General features: G+C 27.8%; 2 protein-coding genes across 2 annotated transcripts in view; both read right to left on the bottom strand.

Annotated features, from left to right (window-relative positions):
* LOC145843880 (protein ABHD18-like) overlaps positions 1-3,881 on the bottom strand; it is a 7,456-nt gene extending 3,575 nt beyond the window's left edge. The window contains exons 1-2 of the mRNA XM_082951142.1: positions 3,741-3,881; positions 841-1,069 (exon numbers count right to left, since the gene is read on the bottom strand). Of these exons, the coding sequence (XP_082807268.1) occupies positions 841-1,069; positions 3,741-3,857 (346 nt within the window). The 5' untranslated portion in view covers positions 3,858-3,881. The remainder of the gene's footprint in view (positions 1-840; positions 1,070-3,740) is intronic.
* Positions 3,882-11,820: 7,939 nt separating this feature from the next.
* On the bottom strand, positions 11,821-14,428 carry LOC145843806 (integrator complex subunit 6-B-like). Its single transcript, XM_082951041.1, has one exon. The coding sequence runs from the start codon at positions 14,399-14,401 to the stop codon at positions 11,900-11,902; it is 2,502 nt and encodes an 833-aa protein (XP_082807167.1). The 5' UTR covers positions 14,402-14,428; the 3' UTR covers positions 11,821-11,899.
* Positions 14,429-22,411: the final 7,983 nt, after the last annotated feature.

Raw genomic sequence — 22,411 nt, forward strand, 5'->3', positions numbered from 1 at the left:
TAAGTTATTTAAAAAGTAAAAATGTTTAACTTTGTTTTTTCTTTTGAAATTCATATTTTTGTTCAAAAATAATCAAACAGGCATAAAAATATTGCATGTATAAAAATTAAAAAATATTTATATACTTAATGATAGATCGTTTGTAAATTTGTATACAAAATCCTTGTCATATTTGCTAAAGCACAAAAAAACAAAGATTTTTCAGCATTAGGCAATTGAGATATTCTCTCTTAAAAATACCCTAAATTGCCCTAAATATGCCAATAAGATTTTCGAATGATAGCAGCTCTTTTAAATGAAAAGAATTCTTTTTTTTTTAATTTTTAATAAATTTTAACTTTTCTTAATTAACATTAAAGCAAAGATAGGAAAAAACCTAAAAAAATATTTGTGTAAAAGCTTTTAAGGTATTTTTAGCAGTTGCTGTAGGCCTTAATTTTGACCAAATTTGAAGTTTTTCCGACTTATTTTTATACTTCAAAACAGCAAAAATTTGCTACATTTAAGCTGACATAACTTTAATATATTAAAGCAGAATAGAACCAAACCAAGTTTTTAAAAGAGGAAGCCCAGCTCTAAACAACGAAATAAATCTCTAGATTTTATTCTTAAGTCACTAAAATGGTCAATGGCAACTTGCCAGTCCACTGTGAATACTTTATAATTACAGTTATTACAAAAAGGAAAACTAAACCTCTACATTTACCTAATTTGTTACGTAACATTAAATAAACTATTTTAAACATTTCATAGTGACACAATAATTTCTTTAATTGAAAGTAAGATTCGGAAGCAGCACAATAAAAAAATAAACAAGTCATTTTGTACTTTAAAAAATACCTGCCATATGAATGCATGCTGGCTTGACACTGTTTAACTTGTTTGGAGTGATCATTTCAAAGTGGGCGGTTTTAACTTCTTCTGGCAAAATTCCAGGTGAAAGCTCATTCACTGGTGAAACGAAACTTCCTTTTACAATAGAGTAGTCTTTGAACTTTGTTTCTTTCTCAATCTTGATGCTATGTTGAGGAGAAACCAGCTTGAAACATTCATCTCGGTTTCTAACAATCTACCATAAATTACAGTGTTTTATTACAAACCTACTTATTTAATTCATTGTTAATTAGTTGAAAATATTACTATCAAATTAAACTAATTTTTGTTGGAAAAATATCTAATAGTAACAGTAAAATAAAATAAAAAACCTGATAAACATTTAAGTAATTTTCAACTTCAATTTTTTTTTAATTATTTATAGACTTACAATTAGTCATGAGTTTTAACATAAATTTTAAGTAGTTAATGCTTTACTTGTTTAGTTTTTATAATTACCTGGTCTATTTTTCCACTTGTACGAAACTTTTTTTTACTTTATAATTGTAAAAAGTAAATATAAATCAAACTCTACTATGTTTAATACACAAAATTAAATTTTCAACTTTTTTAGTTTGTTGCCATCTTTGATATACTTTACATGCATCATTTGTTTCTAAGATGGTAGCATTAACAAAAATTTTTCTCGGATATGTAAATAACTAGCTAAGACTTTTGTTTGTTCAGGAAGCCCAAAGTTTTAATATGTGTTGCTTAAGATCATGACATTATCAGTCAATCATCAAAAAGCTTGTACTTAGGATCTTAAGTAGTTAATGAAGCAGCAGTAAATGAAAGAAATACAAAATGGCAGGAGTTTTTTTTTTAATTATAAAGTTGATTTAGTTCAATAATATTGGAAAGGTCCTTTTGTTTTTGTAAAATTTTCATAAAGCAAGAGATAAACATTCAACAGCCAAATTGTAAAAAGCAAGTTAGGTCTAGCCGCTAATGAAGTACTATCTAATTTCTACTTTTACAGTTTATAATCAACATATATCTTTAAGAAGTGTTATATAAAATGTTTAATGTAAAATTTTTAATACATTTAACTAAGTGACCCATGGTTACTAAAAAATTTTTCTTTTTATCTATATACTAAAGCTGATATTTATACTTCATGTCATGCAGATAAATCACTTAAAAGTTTGATAGCAATAATTAAAACTTTTACTATAAAAATTCAAATTTAATAACACTTAAACTTTTTTATGATACTTTTTTACTTAAACTTTTTTACAATGTAATGTTTTTTAAATAAAGTATAGTTCAAGTATTTTTTTAATCTGTTAAGAGAATTGAAACTTATTTGTTAATTACTTTTGTGGCTAAAACTTCTTGGTTTAACTATTGCTTAAAGGGCATAGAGGATGTCAAACATTTTTTTTACTAATTTAAGATTAGTTCTTATTTTAAAGCTAAAAGATAAGTTATAATTCAATTTTCATAGTATATAAAAACTTTAATTAGTTTTTTAGATATAGATGTATTTGTAAAAAAAATTCTATAAAAACGTTGGACCGCAGCTTGTTCATTGTCAATTTTCTATTTTGTCAATTCAAAATTTAACAAAAAATCTATCTTCTCCTTCATTTTTTGAGCTAGAGACCTCAAATTTTAAAGAAATGTACCTTTAATACTCTAAAATACTTTGAATGTTGTGATTTTAAAAACATTTAAAATTAAATTTAAGATAAAAACACTAAAAAATTAAATAGTTTACAAAATCAAAAAAAAAACATTTATTCAATTGAATTAAATACTAGTAATTTACTCTCTGAGAGATTTTGAATAAGTTTGGTTAAAAACTAAAGAGAGATAGATTTTTAGTTAAATAGTCTTTATTTGCTTTTTTGGTTTGTTGATTTGCACCTTACATTAGGAACCTATTTAGCACAAAGACTTTAAATATTTATATATCATAAGTTACTTTGATTTTTTTAAGCTATCAAAAACTCAGTTGCTCAAATAAAACTTTACAAAATAAGATCAAATTGTAAAAAAACAAGGTGATTCCCCCTATGCCCTTAAATTTTAAGCTAAGATATTTAAAAAGGTATAAATTAGTTTAGGTTTACAGAAACACAAAATTTTACTCTTATTCTTATTTTTTATTTAACCAATAAAATATATATTGTTTAAATAAAAATTGGAATAATTATTAAGGGCATAGGGGTGTCCATCTTGATTTTTACAAGTTGGTCCTATTTTAGAGAGTATTATCTGAGCTATCAGTATAAACTGCTTAAAAAAATTCACAGTATTTTTTGAGATATGGGCAATCAAAGTTGAGGACCTCAATAGGTTCCTAATGGAAGGCGCAAACTAAAAACGCAAAAAAAAGACCATTTCACTAAAAATCTATCTCCCCTTCTCCATTTTTTAAGCAATCTTCTTCAAATTTTCACAGAAAGTGTATTATTAAATTTAAAAAGATTGAATGCAGGAATTTTTTTTTTTTTTGAAAAATAGAAATTTAATTAAAAAAAACAGTTTTTTTTTTGTTTTTTTATCTAAAATGTTTATCTTTCATGAAAAAATGAAGCGGAAGACAGATTTTTAGTGATTTTTTAAATTTCAGAGAAAATTGACCCCAAAATAATTGTGGTCCACATGTTTGTATCGGATACTTTTTTATAAAATTTACAACATATCAAAAGTTAAATAAGATTTTTTAATTCTATAAAATTTGGCTTGTAGTTTGTACTTCAAGCTTTCATATAAGATCAAATGTTATTTTTAGTAACAAAAATGTTGGACCCCCCTCCACCCCCTTATGCCCTTAATAAAGGTTTATGATAAAATACAAAACACTTCAACAAAAAAATAAAATTACTATTAAAAGATTTTAAAATAAGAAGGCTTACCTTATGCAGTCTAAGCAGTTCTTTTATGTGTTCTGGCTTACCCCAGCCCTTTGTGTAAAATTTTGAAAGAACTAAACTTCGATAAAACACATCAAACTTACTGAAACTTTTGCTCATCTTTGTACAAATTTGTTTACAATAATTAGCTGAAATTTTTTAAAATTTTTGGTTATTAGAAGTACTAGCTTGATTCAATTTTTAAGAAGCTTTTAAACAAAAGTTTTAAACAAATACTTTAAAATTTAAAATAAAGTAATTTAGGTACATAATAAAAGTATTTCAATAAAACAATATAAAAATAGCCAAAAATATCACAGAAAATTTTCTTTTAGAGTGTGTATTGTTTTTGTAACAGCTTTTTTTTAACTTTTAGAAAAGTTTCTTTATATATTGGCAAAAGCTGCGTTTAGGAGTTCTAAAAAAGTATCTAAAAAATAGCTACAGTACTTGTAGGCAATTTGTAAGATTGTTTTAAACATAATCTTTACAAAGCATAAACAGTTTTCTTTATATGAGCTTGAAAATGAAACTTCTTGTAAAATAGTTATTACATGATAGTTGTTAAATATCAATAGAAAAGATAATTGTCTGTTTAATATTTATTTTAAGATTTTTTTGTTTAAAATGTATAAAGAAAATGATATTAGAGTATTTTGAAGAGCTACACTTTTTAAAAGATCAAATTTTCTTTAATGTTTAAGAAAATATACTATTTTAAGGCCATAGGGGGGTCTAACATTTCTTTTACAAAAATTACCTTTGGCTTTTATATAAAAGCTTTAAATGCAAACTACAAGCCAGTTTTTATAGAATTCAAGAAATCATTTAACTTTTGAGAAATTTTATTTTTTGTAAAAAGTTTCCGATACAAATGTGTGGACCGCAAATTTTTTGCAGTCAATTTTCTCGGAAATTTAAAAATTCACTAAAAATCTATCTCCTCTTTCATTTTTCAGGCAATGTTCTTCAAATTTTGAGGAAATGTTTCTTATATTAAAAGAATAAAACGTTATTTTAGAATTTTAATAATGTAAAAAAATAAAAATTCTATCACAAAAATTAAAAAAAAGTGTTTTTTTTTAATATTTTTACAATTCTTTTTTAATTCCAAAGTAACATTTTTTGTTATTTAATAAAGATTAGACTGTAAAAGTATGAAGAAAATTGCTTGAAAAATGTAGGAGGAGATAGATTTTAAATAAAATAGTCTTTTTTTGCTGTTTTAGTTTTCCCTTCTTATAGGGAACCTATTATGCAGCCCAACTTTGACTAGTCATATCTCAAAAAATAATTTGAATTTTTTAAAACGATAAAAAGCATCTTTAAGCTTAGAATAAACTCTATAAAATAAGATCAACTTGTAAAAAACATGGCTTACCCCCCCCTATGGCCTTAATATAGTACTGAGTAACCACTTCTTGCAGAAATACAAGAAAAAAACAGTGTGCATTCCACAGTAGTGAGCATATAACCAAGTTAAGGTGCACAGGAAATATTTTAGAGGCAAAAAAGTGTTTAAATATATTCATAATCAGTCTTTTTTTTCTGTTTTTCTTAGGTATTAACAAGTTTAAATATGTCATGCAACTATAAACAAAGACAGTAACCCAGTAAAAAGTATTAGTAAAAATGTTCAAAAAATATTATTTAGTGTGCCTAAAATTTTTACCAGTGATTGACTGTAGTTCTTTTATGATGATAAAAACTTTGGATTTTTATTATATATATTTATATTTCATTTCTAAATCATGAACAATAGGAATGTAAATAACTCTTTCACACTTTGAATTAGCCACAATGTCAGGGTGGCCTACTGATCTTGAAACTTTTTCTCAGGTTTTCTAAATTCCTTCAAATTTTTTAAGTAAAACTTATTTGTCCTCTTTAAAAGAAAATCTTACTAAAAAGTTAGAAATGAATAGTTTGAATGTAATCTTCCTTTTTATATAAGAGGTTGAAGAGCTTAGTATAGTTTAAATATACAATTAAATTGGTTAAAAAAACTATTTGAAAAAATCTGTCTCAACTCTTGAAAACACAAAAAGAAGAGATTCAGGTGTCTTTTGTTTTCTAAATAAAAACAAATTCATTTTTAAAAAGAGTTCTCATTTCTTTATTCTAATTGAACAACAATTGAAAATGTTTTAACTAAACAAATTAATCTGTTGTATTTGTTATTAAAGAGATAAGAAAGTTTTTTTTATATGTTTTTTTAACAATTTCATTGTAAAAAGAAAATAAGGGCGTTTTTATTTGTTTAAAACCAATGAAAATATTTGTTATACTATTTTAAATGTATTATATTCCACTTGAAACTGTTTTAACTTTGTTAAGGGCATAAGGGGGGGTAAACACCCTTTTTTGGTTTTTGATTTTATTTTATATAGTTTTTACTAAGCTACAAGATGCTTTTTACAGGTTTAAAAAACTCAAAATATTTTTTGAGATATAGCCGGTCAAAGTCGGAGACTACAATAGGTTCCTTATGGGAGGTGCAAACTAAAACGGCAAATAATTAGAAATCACTAAAAATCTATCTACTCCTATGTTTTTTGAGATAACTACCTCAAATTTTCAGGAAATGTTTCTTGCAGTATTTAAAAAATTCTGTCGGAACAGAATTTAAAAAAATTCCTTCTAACAGAATTTTTTAAATATATCAAGGAACATGTCCTGAAAATTTGAGGTAGTTATCTCAAAAAACGTAGGAGAAGATAGATTTTTAGTGAAATAGTCTATTTTTGCCATTTTAGTTTGCGCCTCCCATAAGGAACTTATTGTTTCCTCTGACTTTGACCGGCTATATCTAAAAAAATATTTTGAATTTTTTTAATTTGTAAAAAGCATTTTGTAGCTTAGTAAAAACAATATAAAATAAGATCAAAAACCAAAAAAGGGTGTTTCTCTCTATAACTCTACAAGGAGTAGATCTAAAGTGCTTTTGCATGTATGTTTTGTTTGTGTTGAAACTTGATTCATGTTATATGGATATCAGATGAGATGTATGGGTCTTTATTTTATGAATGTCCTGGTAATGAAAGAGTGATTGTTATAAATTATTAAAATAAATTACATTGGTTATTGATTTATTTTATTTGTTATCTTTCTGTTACTGTGTTAGATTTAAAATAGTTCATTATATTTACTTGAAATTTATGTTTATCTTTTATTACAAATTACAGGTAAAAGCATAAATTTGTTATAAATTTAATATTATACATATCTAAAGGATTTTTTAGAAAATTCTGGTTGATAGTGCTCAACAAATTGAATTGTAGCTAAATAATTATTTAATTATATGAAAAACAATAGGTTTATACATATACAACCGTTTTGTATATGAGATATATTACTTCATATGTTTCTACCTTTAAAAAAAATATATATATACGAAACGGTAGTATATTCTGTTGTTTTTTATATAGTCAAATAAATATATAAAATACAAAAAGTATATATTTTTCCTACTTAGAGTATTTCTTTGTTCTAGTTTTTTTATAGAACTTAAAACTTTCAACTAGATATTGGTTTATTTGAGTTTGTAACAGCTGATTGTGAGTTCACACTGGTGGCAGTGATAACATAATTGGATTGTTGATGTGTTTTTCGTTGTAAAGTCAGTAGATACTTGCTTGGGGATTTAGCTTCATGATTTTCTCACACTTTAAGGTTTTTAGTGTTGAGATTTTAACCTTGTGAGTGTTTGCCAAATGAGTGTCACCAAGGGAATTTTTTCGGTTAAATAAATAGTTTTTCTCTTCTATTTTTAATTTTTTGGTAGGTTTAATTTTTATTTTAAGGGGGAGGTAGAATTACAGGTGATGACAAATTGCTTTCTTGACCTTCAAAAAATGTTTATTGTTGTAGAGAGAAGAGTAATTCAGATGTTTTTCTACCAAAGAAAAAAAAAATTAAATTAAATAGATCAGTATATCTACAATGCACAGTACTTAGTTTCAGGCTGTAAACTGTAACTATTTTCAAACTTAATTAATAAACAAATTTATTTTAAACTTCCTTTTACTGCAGTTTAAAATTTACACATTTGTTGTAACCTAAACTTGAAACTCGATTTAGGTAAATTACTTATTTCCATTTTGGCTTTTTTGATTAGGTTTTTTTCAACAATTTTGACAATAAACTGAAAGGCAAAGAGTAGCTTGTTTAATATTTTCATTAAAATTGTTATATTAAGTAAAAAATAATAAAAAACCTACATCTATGTTGCTATAAGTAACCATAGTTTGTTTAGGTAAAATATTTTTTTTTATAAAAGTTTAAAGTTAACAGCTCATTCAAGCAACCTTAAAGTATTGTATTATTTTGAGATTATAACACAAAAGCTTCAACGACTTTATCAACAATTAAAAATAAATAAAACAGTTTATATTAATAAAATAAGGCTAGTAATAAACTTTGAGTTTATTTGCATTGAATAAAATTAAAATTCGATTAAAATATTTAAATTGTTTTATTTGAAATCAGTCGGATAAAATGCGTGTAAAAAAAATTACCTATATAAATGTTTTCTTTTTATCATTTTGTTTACAACCTAATATGAGAATACGTAACATAAATTACACAAATTAGTTAAAAAAAATTAAATCTAAATATTTTTAAGCTTAACATTTGCCGATTTTTTTCTAACATAAACAATAAAACTAGTTAAAGTAGACGAATTTTAAATAAAACAATTGAATTGTACATGTTCATTTGTTTATATTTTTAAGTATAAAAATTCAGTCTTTGATTAAGCAGCTGTATAAAAAACTTAGTAGCTCTTGAGTTTTCTTACGTTGACATATGCATCTCTTTGATCTCAGCCAAATTGAAAGTACCGTGGGAAAACCGAGTTTCTTAGGTTATAGTTTTTATTTTCGTGCAACAAGAGCTAAAAAGTTTTTTTATTCATTTTAATTGTTTTCTCCTATAATTTTAACTAAATACTTGAAAAATGTCTCATAATCTCAGTTAAGAAATTTCAATAAATTATCAATGAATAGTAAATCCAAACAGTTTGACCAGTACTTGAAAAGTTGTGACTTTTTAACTTATTCTAAAATTTAAACAATAATTTATTTTCTATTATTTTTATTTCAAAGCTAAAAATAAAACGAATTTTCTTTGTGTAGTTTTGAACATTTAACAACTATCTATATGACCAAACCAAAATACTTGAAAACTTTTGATATTATGCATAAGCCGACTATTAGGCCTAATACTTGGCGAACTAGTTGCACAATTACTTGGCCTACTAGTCGCCTAACTACATGTAACAGTTGGCTTATGAACAATTTTTTAAACTTTTTAAGTTTTCTGTAATAATCATTTAGATATTTGTTATATGTCCGAGACTATGTTTAAAATATCGTATTTTTGAACAGTTTTTAATTTAATTACTAATTATTACCATAGTTTAAAGTTACATTAACAAGTCAAAAGTTGTCTAATATTAATTGAACTTTTTTTTTCTTGTTTCGAAATATTATTTTAAAATTCAGATTGACAACTATTAGACCAAATAGTTAGGAAAGTAGTCGGGAAACTAATATGCAAATCCCGATTATTAGGTCTACTAGTTGCCCAACTACTTGGCCTAATAATCATCCAACAACTTGTAATAGTAGACTTATGCATATAAATAGTTTATTGAACGAAAAAGAAACGCTCAAAAAATTTGGTCCTAGGACCTCGTGCAAGAGGAACCTTTTGGTTATCGAGTCGTACACCACGAATGCCTATTAACGTCTTGTCCAGGACATAAATTTGAAATTTTTTCAAGTTTTTTATTCCAATCATACATTAAGTTGTTAAATGTTCGAAACAGCGTGAAAAAAATTTCGTTTTTTCGAATTGTATGAAATAAAAATCTAATTAAAACTAATTTTTTTTTGTTAAATTAAAAAGTCACCATTTTTCAAATACTAATTAAAGTGTTTGAATTTTTATTTTACAATACACTAATTACTTTTATAAATTTTATATTGGAGACTATCAGAACACGTAATAAGCGTTTAAAAACTTTTAGAGGAAGAAAGCTTGAGGTAACATAACTTTGTTATTTCTTTCGTAAAAATATGAAACTTATTCTAAAATCTTTTTAAATGTTTTGGCTTTTAGCAGTTTCTTGAAATTGCTCGAGATCGACTGCATTTAGGAGATACACATGTAAATGCAAGACAACTGAAAAAAACTGCTGAGTTTTTCTTAGTAGTGTCAAAAGTATATTTAAAAAATTCAACACTTTCAATAAAAATCAAGTACAGTTCTGTTTTTTAACTTAAAGTTTGTATGCCTTCAATACTATATTTAAAATAAAAATTCAGCAAAGAGCATGTTAGACTTATTGAATAGTAATAAAATGATGATAATGAAATTGCTTATTTGTGGTTGATACGTAACTTTTTTCATTAAAGGGTGTTTGCTGAGCTAACTACTCTCTGTATTTATACTTGATTGTTAGTTTGTTATAGTGGCGTGATGCTTTAGCCGCCACTAGTGCATTAAGTAGTAGGGCAACTATTAAGCCAAGTAGTTTGGTAGCTATCAGGCCAAGTAGTTGGGAAAACATTAGGCCTAATAATTTGCCTTGTAGTAGGCCTATGTATAATTATTCATTTGTTGGCCTAACAGTGCACCTAATTCTAATATGAGAGCAAAAAGTATTTTTAAATGTTTATTTTGTTGTTCTAAATGACAAAGTTTTGTTTTCCATTATTAACTATTATTTTTGCTTTCAAATAGTAAAAACATAAGTAAATTAAAAGTTTTAGCTAATAGTAGTTTGGCCTAATAATTTAATTAATTAGTTTTAACTATTTCGTCAACATTGTTTTCGAAAGACGTATCTTTTAACTTTTTACAACAATTTTAAGAACATGTAGCTTTACTAAAGGATTTATAAAAACTATCTGAACTAGCTTTAAAATGTTGCAATTTTTATATTATTTAGGGTAAAACAATCAATATAATATTTACAAAGTATATAGTTTAGAGGTTTTTATAGTTTGTAGTATGTTAAAGTTTTTAGCTAGTTCTAATAATGGTTACTTAATTTAGTCCAAAAAATACAGTACCTGTTATTAAAACATAAGTAGATAATGCTTGATTCTGGCGACTTAAAACATAATTTATTATTTATATATATATATTTATTTATTTATCTAGAGTTAATTTAAAATTATCTACCACTTACTTTAAGCTTTGCTGCAATAGTATAACATACGGTAGTTTTCTTTTTACATAAGTTCAGTAAAGTTTTAAAAAAAAGTTTTCAACCAAATTTGAAGTTTGCTTCTACCATTCAGTTACAATCACATGCTTTTCTTAAACTTTTTAACTAACTTTTAAAAACTTAAGTTTTAACAAAAAAATGTTTCCATTCAAGAACAAAATTACAAAAACTATTGCATAGATTATATTATAGTAAAACTTATTTCATTATTTATTTTAAAGCAAATACAAGAATTAATGATATCTTAATTAGTATAATATTTGAAAAAAAAGTTGTAATAATACATGTTCAAAGTAATAACTACAACAACCTGATAAAATCAAGTAAAACTATTACTTATATGATTTTTGTTAAACAAGTACAAATAGCAACATAATAAAAATATCGAAATTTTATTAAATTATTAGTTTAGTTGTTTTTCTGTAAAACATATAGAAGAATTAAATTAATGCTACATTTAAAATGTGACTAGTTTAAAATACTTTAATAAATCTTACCAAAGATATGTGATTTTTGATGGCAAATCAAATAAAAAGCAATATTGTGAGAAACTTTCAATACGAGAGCTTGTTCACTAAAAACACTTAACAGATTAGTAAAAACTTGTGTAATACTAGTATAGTTGGTTGTTAAAAAAACATTTTCTCACAACTTATATCAAGAAAAATACTTAAAATTGTAAAAATATTATTTTTTAACAAATTTTTGAATGTAAACCGAAAAATAACCCAATTGAAAAAAACCATTAAGTTTTATGTTTTACAGAAAACACTACTACTATGCGAAAAAATATGTCTAACAAAAGTATTGATAACAACAGCAGTTCAAAATATCAAAGTAGGGAAAAATACAATAAAATAAGTACATTTGTTAAATGTAAACATGTATAATTATTACGACTAATGTTTTTGAAAGTTGTTTATATTTATTCTGTGTATTTTGAAACTAACTTTTTCACACCCCTCCTTTTAAACTCGCCGGCCCAAAAATTGATGACACTTAAAAGTTCATTTTTATTTTCACCCTTTTTGGACGAAACATTTTTAAGCATCAGCTCAATTTTCTTGTAGCTCGGACCCCAATTTTTAATGTGAGAAATCGCCTCACTGCGAAGTTTAGACAGTTCCTCCGCACTGATATCTTTACTTGGTTGCGGTTTGGGCGACATTTTCATTTTCTTTATATCGGGTTCAGTAAAAACAACCGGACTTTTTCTCTTGTCGGCTTTTGCCGGCTCTAACTTTATCGGCTTGAACTCTGCCTCGGGCTTTGCATGCTCCACTGAAGGCTTATCCTCAAAAAAGTCTTGCTTGCTTGGGAACTCAGGAAGACTGCAAATGCTCGCCGCGTCGGAGTCCTCGAAATCGGAGTAACTTGGCGAGGGCGGCGGAGGAGTCTGGCTTCTTTGGAAACTGGTTCTGCTGAAGCTGCTTCTGTATTTTTTGGCCAAAATGTTGTGCACACTGTTCTTCCGCATCCTCTTCTTGGGCTTCTTCTGAGCCTCTTGAGCTTCCATCTTGTCGTAGTTTTCGGTTTCGTCGAACATCATCGGCTTGTCTTCGCGCCTCTTGTTCGTGAACGGGTTGCCGAAAGTGTTCCTCGGCCTCTCCCCGTTGTCTTCCGCGCTCCTCAGCCTGCCCTTGGTGCTCTGCTCCAGCTGCTTGTAGTCGCCCATTTCCTTGACCGTCTTGCAGTGCAAGTCCCTCTTGTCTTGCAGCTTGATCCTCGAAGAGCTGAAGTTGACGTCTCCGATCATCTCTCCCTGGATCATGAAGGAGGAGTGTATCAGTTGGTGCAAGTTCAGCTTCATGTTTTCCATCTGGTCGAGCAGGCTGCCCCTGGAGGTTGCGAAGGCGTCGAAGTAAAAGTTCGATTTGTTTTTGCTGTAGTAGCCGACTCGGAAGTTGGGGATCTCCTTGACTTCGTTTATTTCAACTTTGAATTTTGAGCTCGTCTGGTCAACTAGAATTCCCTTGACGTAGTTGTCCGGCTCGTAACTCTGAAACTCTGGGTATGCTCTTATTTGTTCGCAAATGTTTTTCATGTATTCGTTCACATGGTACTTGTATTGGTGTTCTAAGTTTTCTGGTATCATTTGAGTGACGTACTGTTGGTGTATATTGCACTTGTTTAAAAAAGCTCTCATTGCTTTTATCAAGTACTGTATGTAGTACACAGGGCATCGTTTTGCATAATCGTTTATTCTGGTAATCAAGTCGTTGTTCAACTTTTTTGCTTTCAATTCCACTAAGAGAGGTATCAGCCTGGGAAAGTTGTAAGGCATGATGTAGAGTTGCGCCTTGCGTTCTTGAGTTTGTTGATTGGGACTACTCAGCTTCAAGAATCCACACAGATGGTGAACTCCTGATTTGGCACCGCTCTTTTCAACATACACGTACCAACAGCAGTTTTGACTTAGTTTTTCTACCATTAAAGATGACAAAGGTGAGGCTTCAAGCTCATACTTGTCAAAGGCAAAGTCAGGCATGAGCATAAACTTTTCATCTTTTTGAACAAACTTAAGAACTGGATGAGCCATGCGCTTGGGTATAGCTTTGTTTTCAGTCAATCCAAAGTAACTTTCAGGAATTGGCCAATTTGACTGAAGAATTTTTTGTCCTTGGACTGGATTTTTTATCATAACTAACCTGGTTGAGCTTTGAAAGCTGTCTTTTATTTCTTCTCTGTGTTCTGCTTCGTTTGGATCATGGCAAGGATCATAAACTGTTACGTTGTTAGCTGTTTGAACAACTTTTATGTTGCAGCTTCTTTCAAACTTGATGACAACACCTCTTTGAATTTTTGTGTTGAGTGAGTCAAAGCTTTGCGACAGGGTTGCTTTGTTTGTTATTAGGTAAGACCTTCCTCCAGTCACGTCGCTCATCAGGCATATGGGGTGCTGGGACATTTGATTTGTTTCACTGACATGACTCAAACTTCCAGGCAATCTCAACAGCAGGCAGTAAACTCTGCAGTCCCATCTGAACGGTTCATGAGTCAGCTCGTTTCCTGGTAAAGGGTCGGTCATTGGAAGATTCAATTTATCAACGCACGTAGACAGAGTGCTCATCTTGCAGCCGTCTGTAACACACACTATTATGGATGGCGACGAGTGGTAAGGGTTTCTTCCGAGGCCGTATGAGTCAAGCTTGTGGTGGAGTCTTGGCAAGTTAATGAGGTCAAACGCCACTTTCAAGGTTTCTCCAAAGGAAGTGTACCCGTTTGCTTGAATGTTCCTGAGCCTGGACAACACAAGGAAGTGATTGGCTGAATCTTTCATTCCGGACAACACAGAAGTCTTTCTGTCGCCCAATGTCAGCAGAACATATCTGTCATCACTCCTATTTCTCTTTTTGGTAATGAAATCTTCAATGGAACATTTTGCCACATCTAATAAACTCTGTCCTAAATAACACTGCTGATTCATTGAAGCAGAGTTGTCAATAACAAAAACTATTGTAGAATTGAAAGCCATTGTTTTAACTACACAATATTCTGAAATTATTTATTTCTTAAGTTTACTTTTGATTGCATTTATTTAATGTTATACTGCTTGGTCTTAAATCAAGCAGCTGTAGTTCTAAACTTAAAGAGGTAACAAGGTTATTACATTTGATATATTTAGTATTATTATATAACTTATGTTTTTACTATGAACCAAGTACAAGGTCGTCTTAGGTTTAAAAAAAAAATTCAGATTTTCTATATTTCTTCCATGTTTTAGAAAATACAAGTTTTTTAGTTCATCTTCAGTATAAAACTAAATTGGAGTAATAAAATTGTTTTAATATAGTACAACAATATTGAAAAATTACTGTATTGTTAGTTTAAATGTGTTCTATAATACATAAAATTCTAAAAAATACAAAAAAGTACAGTAACTTGCACCTACGTACCGTCAGTATGATATAAAGTTTTTAGCAAAAACAACTGTGTTCAAAATGATTTTTTGCTTAGAATGAAAAATAAAATGAAAACCTTACACTAGTTATACAAAATAATTATATTTAAAAATATGTCATATTGTAACAAATTAAAATAAGCTTAAGCAAAAAGAACCAAAAAATAAGTATTAAACTTAAAATTTGTATATCAAATTCACTATTTGAAACAAACATATTACCGCTTGTTTACTTAATAAAATACCAAATAGTGCAATTTAAGTTTACATACCACAAGATTAAAACATGAGAATAAAAAATACCTAAAAAGTCATACAAAATTTAGATGAACAAATATAATGAACAGTCCAATTGACATTAACATACCCCTTGATTGCACATTAATGTAAAGAGCGTTTAGAAAAACAACATTAATGAAAATAAAGAACATTGCAATTGAGATTTAGGACTAGATGATTTTAAAACCATGTATGCTAGTGTAGCTCAGGGTTTACCAAACTATATCCATAAGGCTTCTTTTGAACAGTGTGGCCACTGGTTTTTGGAAAATTTTCTCCAGATTTTCAAAATTTCTTTGAGGTTTTTCAGAATTTCTTCCAGGTTTCTGAAAGTACATCTTCCATTGAAATTTTTAGTACTAAATTAATCTTAAGTTAAAAAAGATGTTTTTGAAAGATTTAAACTACTTAAACAATACATTTTAAGATAATGTTACAACTTAGTTTTGACCTGCTGCGACCTGTAATATTGTCTCAAATCAACTTGTTCAAAGTTATTTTCATATGATTGTTCAAAAATATTTGTGTTAATATATAAATTTCAGATACAATGTCCAAAGTAATATTTTTTTTTTGTTATTGTATAAATATTAAACTGTGAAAGTTTGAAGAATATTGTTTGAAAAATGTAGGAGGAGATTAATTTTAATAAAATATTCTTTTTTCACTGCTTTAGTTTTTCCTTCCCATAGGGAGCCTATTATGCGTTCGAGTTTGACCTGTCATATCTAATTTAAATTTTTTAGAACGGTAAAAAGCAACTTGAAGCTTAATAGAAAATCTTTAAAATAAGATAAACTTGTAAAAAGCATTTGGTAAAGGATATGTTATATCAAAAACCAAAATAAAACAAAACTTGTTACTAGTAGTAATTGATTACTTCTAAAAAAGTGCACTTGGAGAAATTCTGTGAGAAAATAAAAGGGTGTCCCAAGAAACAATATGATACTATTTTAACAAAAGAGTAAGTCACATTTACTATCAACTCAGGTTTCTTATAATATTTTTATACTATGAATATGCTTTAGGTTAATATTTAATTATTAATTAACAACAAACTAAATAAAAGTTAATATCAACTCAATTCCAAGTAAAAAGGAATTTTACTATGTGTATAATATAGTTCTTAGCAAGGTATAAGCAAAGTTTTACCTTGCTAATTACTCAGTCTTGTAAATAGCATTTATATAAGTAAATACAATGTTACTAAACTTCTATAAGTTTAAAACTAAAAAGAATTTGAAACAAAGTTTTTAAACTAGAGAACTAAAACAATTAAACAAACTAAAAAATTAAGTTTTAATAAATTTCAAACTATAATTTTTTTATAAACTTAAACTAATAGTAATGTGAAAACAATAACATAATTTAAACTTAAAAAAAATTAAAACAGGTTAATAATTATTGCTTAAATAAATAAAAACTATTTATATTTAAACAATAAAAATACACTAACTTAATAAAGTTACATGCAGTTTCTATGATATATAGGTCTAGATCTTTTACTCTCATACAGGTGCTCTTAATAATTTAATTTCTAATAACAAAAAGTTTTATATCAACATGCTATTGAAATGACATTAAATCAGTAATATCTTTATGGCTAGCTGATTCCACACATTTTACATTTAAATAAATAAAAACTTTAAGTAAAAACAGCAGAAGAATTTGCTTTTTGCATTAGAAAAAAAGTACAATTTTACAGACAAAATTTGCATATTTTGTGTAATAATGACATCATAATACATCAAAGGCAGTTTAAATGTATTTAAATGTATGCTTATAATTATAAGCTTTCATTTAATATGTAAATTATAAGTCTAGGACATGTATTAGTGATTTTATTACTGTTTAAGTCAAAAAATCGAACAAATATGTGATTTTTGGGGTGGAAATTAGTTTTTTATGGGCAGCAGTATTTTTTTTTCTTCTTAATCAAGCAAAAACACATCTGAATCATATGTCCTCATAAGCCCAGCAAACATTACCCAAGTACTCCCTACCCTTAAATGTTATATATAAAGATACAGTAATAATAAACAACAATATAATGCTTTATGTTTGGTTGGCTCTACTAGTAGAAGTTTTAAAAACAAATATTAAGATATATGAACATAAAACCATCTAGTGAAAAAAGAATATATTAAGAAAAAGAATGATACATAACTTGCAAATTAATTTTGGAACTTCGCAACAGAGTTGCATGAATGCTTATATTGCTATGCCAACTGAACACTAAATAAGAATTGTTTGTTTTGTTTTAAATTTCATTGTTAAATATTTTTTGTCAACAGCTGTAATTTAACATGTCAAGCCTGATCCAAGCGATAGTAATGAATACAAAATTACTTAAAGGTCTATATAACAAGACCTCTTTATTTATGGTCATATGTTTCTTGAATATTAATAAATTTTATAAAAATAAGTTTAAAATATGTTTTTTTCTAGTTTTAAAAAAATCACTATACATATCATTGTATAAACCAGGGACGTAGCTAGCTCAAAAAAGTTACGAATCTACAAAAATTTAAAAGTTCTAGTGGGAACAACGCTACCTCTAATGTTATTGAATTTAATCTGAAACTCTGCAGTTATGTAAATACATTAAAAATGGAATGTTGAAGTACGAGTGATAAGTGTATACAAGGCAATTTATTTTGCTCCACACCCCCTATGACTCTTTATGTGTTGCCACTTGTGTAAAACCAGAAAACATTCATTAAAAATAATTATTAAAAAATTACAATTTAACTCAAAAACATTTATATTCATTAAATCAAAAATTTAACGTAAGCAATAGTAACAACAAGTTATGCTGTAATGACAGTGCAAAATTCCTTGCATTGTCATTGTGTTAGAGAGTCAGATACGCTTCAATGCACGAGCCAATGAGAGTCATCTGACGTGTTTCAAACAAATTCTGATGCAACTAAACATCAGAACGTGACAGGCAGTTTATTGGTAAGCAGTTGGTTAGTTTGGTGTGCAGCTGGAAGAAACAACTACTTTGAACTGATTTGTGATTGTGTATTGTAAGTATTGTTTTGTTTTAAAAGTGAATATTTTAACTGGTATTTAATTGTTTAAATATTTAAGCCAGGTTTATAGTTAATAGTTTATTCTTTTACAGTTTCTTCTTTACTAAAAGTTTTATTTAATTTTTAGTTTATTGTTTAAAGTCTTTTAAATAGATTTAAATAGCTTGTAGTTTCTAAAAAGTTTGTCATAGTTTTGTGTATGCTATTGTTTCTTGTTGTGTTTTATATAAAAGATTCATCACTTAAAACTGTCTGTCTGATTTATATAAAGTAGCCTAGAGTAGCTTCAAGTGTTTTATATATATTGTCCACTGATAATTACAAATTAGCACTTATAAATTAATTATAGTACTATGTCCAACTTAGAGAATATTAATGATAAGTTGCCTGCAGCGGGTCCTGAAAATAAGCCTGTTAGTAGGGGTAGGGAGTACTTGGGTGATGTTTGCTAGACTTTTTTTTCTTTTCGATTTAGATGTGTTTTAGCATTATTAAGAAGAATTTGATATTGAAAAAAAAAAAATTCCCAAAAAAAAAATTCCGAACCCAAAAATCGATTTTGACCCCAAAAATCACTTATTTTCATGATTTTTGACTTAAATAGTAATAAAATCACTTATACATGTCCTATACTTATAATTTTTATCTTAAATTAAAGTTTACAGTTATAGGCAAACATTTAAAGACATTTTAACTGTTTTTGTAACATTATGACGTCATAATCACACAAAATATGTAAATGTTGACTGTAAGGGTACATTTTATTAAAAAGAGCTAATTTATTCTGCTGTTGTGCTTTTACATTAGTGTAATGAACTAATGCTTGCATCATTCATTGTTGAACTCAAGAGAATATTTAGAGCTTGTTGCAGTTATGAGAAATGAAGTTTAAAATCAATGATGCAACTTTTTATCAGTTTTATTTTATCAGTGCAGTAAAACTGGCTAGTGCAACAAATCATCAATATATTAATTTTGAGTTTTAGATAAAAAGTTAAATTTAAATTATATGTTATCTGCTTTAATTTATTTATTTTAAAAGTTTAATAGTTATTAAATTTTTTATAGTTTTATTACACACTAGATAGAAATTTATTTAATTTTTAGTTTATTGTTTAAGTGGTTTGAAAAGTATTAGATATCTACAAGATCTTCAAGTGTTTTATAGTTGACTCAAAAAATTTGATTACTTACTTCTTAGTTGCTTTTGTACTAAAGATTTATAAAGTTCACTATACTGTTAAAGATTAAAAAAACAGTTTTTGTTAATTTTTTACAGATGAATAATAGTAGTAATTTAAGTATAATTCTGGGAGATTGCCTACCAACAACTTATGATGTTGCTATTAACATTTTTAACATTTGTTCTAACCCAAAATCACAAAAGATGAAAAATTGTGTTAAGGCGTATGCAACAGCTCTCATTTTACAGTGGACCAAAGCATTTGGTGAAGAATATGTTCTAAAAATAAAACAAGTACAATCAAAGTTGTTAACTGTAGTAAATAATTACTTTAGTAAAGTGTATAAGGAGCAGACCCGAGATAAATCAGGTGTCAAAAAGAGTTTGAGGCAGCTCAACAAAGAATGGAGACAATCTAATATATTTACAGGTAGACATAAAAACGTACCTCTAGTTGTTGACAAGTTGTTTGACATAGGCAAAAACATGGATACTCTTACTGGAGTTGAGGCATGTTTTTATACTGATCAACTAAGTTCCCGTTGTGGCCGTATAAGTGAAGATGTTGATTTGAAATATGTAACATATATGTAAATGAAATATGAAATATGTAAATATTTCCTGAGCTGTATAAAGATCTTAGCAGTGGAAAAATGAACACTCTTGATGCCTATGTGGTACATTATCCACACAATAAGGTGTTAAAGCCAACTTCTGATCTGTGTTTAAAAATTCTTAACAAGATGTGTCTCCATGCCGCCCAAGTTTTTGATCGCCAAACAGGCAGAGAATATGGATTTGGAAACTTTCGTTTGTCAAATCCATCACGTGCGACTGAGCTCCATTTGTTAACTAATGAAGAACTTGCAGGACTCCCGACCAATAACTTAGAATGTGAAAGACATCTTGCTGGATTTGGAAAGCGTGCAGCAGTGGCAAAATTTAGGAACAAACGCTTTACAGCAAAAGGAATAAGAAATGATTGTACACTACTTATTTCTGATGCTTTTGAAACTAAAAATGAAAAAAAGTTTAATAAAGTTGTAAAATTTTTGAATGAGATGGAGCTAAAGTGGGTAGCTGAACAAAAAAAATTAAAGCTCAAGCAAATAAAAGAAAAAATTGAAAAGGGGAAGAAAAGGGATCAGTATGTGCAGAAGCGTCTCAAACTGTGTAAAAGCTGGGGTGGACCTGTGGTGAGCGTTGAAGAGTTGCATACTATCTTAAACTCTCATCCTGATCAAAATGAAGTGATTGTTCGTAATGAGTTAATTTACTTTAGAGAGTCACACAAGTCTGAAGTGTTGTGCAATCCAGAACTTTTTAAAGTAAATGGTAATACCCATGAAGAAAGACTCCTAAATTTATGTGCTCTTATTGCTGAAGATGAGGAGTGCTCTCAGTCTCTGTGTTCATTACCAACTAATGCTGATGCAGCACTAGTTGTAGGGGCTTCTTCCTTCAATATGCAAAAGGAGAAAAATGCAGACATTGAGGTAGGGCATTTTTATGCCACGTTAATTAAAGAAGGGTTGTTAGACACATGGTACATTGCAACATGTGAAGGTAGAAATGGTGATGGAACTTATAAGATGGACCACCTTATGAGAGTTCAAGATGGAAGCAATTTAAAGTGGAAACGCCCAACTAAACCTGATTTGCTTAATTTGCATTCAGAATCTATACTAGACTGTGAAATTGATGGTGAATGGAATGTTTCAAATGAAAGATCAATTACTTTTTCACTGAGAAACCATAATCATATAGAACTTTTAGTAAAACAGATGTCTTTTAAAGAAAGTTAAATGATAGTTTTTGTGTCTTCAACAGCATTATATCTACCTAACTTTTTTTAAATATTCCATAAGATTTTATCATCATGTGACAGTTTTTTTTTAATTATTTTTTTAAGTATCAGTCATTTTCCAGTAAAGTCAAGTATTATAACTAAATGGTACAGTTCATTGTTCGTTTATTTTGCAATATTCTTTATTTCTTTATAATAATATAATCATTATTTGCAATCATTAACTTAATGATGCCATAAAAAATTATCTTGCCTATAATACATTATAATTTTTTAATGTTTGGTTATTTATTTTGTTGTTATACTAATTGAATAATTATCTAAGAGTTTTTTAAACACTTATGACTAAATGAATTATGACTTCAAACATCACGCTAATATACATACCAGTACCACATCATTTAAATCTTTAAAGGTAAGTAAGAAGTTTGTTTAAAATGTTAAAGTAACTGTTACTTTTAGAATAAAAAAATTTAAATAGAGCTATGCTTATTAAATTTTTAAAAAGTGCTATTTTATCGAAAACATTTACATATTTTGTGTGATTATGACATCATAATGTAACAAAAACAGTTGAAATGTCTTTAAATGTTTGCCTATAACTGTAAACTTTAATTTAAGATAAAAACTATAAGTATAGGACATGTATAAGTGACTTTATGACTATTTAAGTCAAAAATAATGAAAATAAGTGATTTTTGGGGTCAAAATCAATTTTTGGGTTCGGAATTTTTTTTTTTGGCAATTTTTTTTTTAATATTAAATTCTTCTTAATGATGCTAAAACACATCTAAATCAAAAAGAAAAATATAAATTTTACAACATGACCAAAAAAATGTGGTGTACTCCCTACCCCTACTGTTAGAAGGTCACCCCGCTTGCAGGAAAAGTATGAATAGAAAGGTCAGGTTGACTATCTGCCCACAGTAAGTCACCCTGACCCAACTGAGGCTTTAGATGTTGGGTCACCAACATCGGTAGCCCACAATGCAAATTTTTGTAACATAAAATTGTTTGACTTTGATTTTTGAAGCTACAGCTTCCATTAGGATCAATTTTGCATGCAGCTTTTTGTCAAATTAAAAGCTTTAACGCACTAAATGTTACAATTTTGATGTATTTAATTTGTTTAATCTTTACGACACTTAAAACGCTAGAGAATACATACATGTCGAAATTAACTAAGTTTAAATGAGTACTTAAGGCTAAGAAAGCAGAGTCTTTTTAAG

Source organism: Thalia democratica, chromosome 9, assembly GCF_965202585.1.
Source record: "Thalia democratica chromosome 9, ktThaDemo2.hap1.1, whole genome shotgun sequence".
In the NCBI taxonomy this organism is placed as follows: Eukaryota; Metazoa; Chordata; class Thaliacea; order Salpida; family Salpidae; genus Thalia; species Thalia democratica.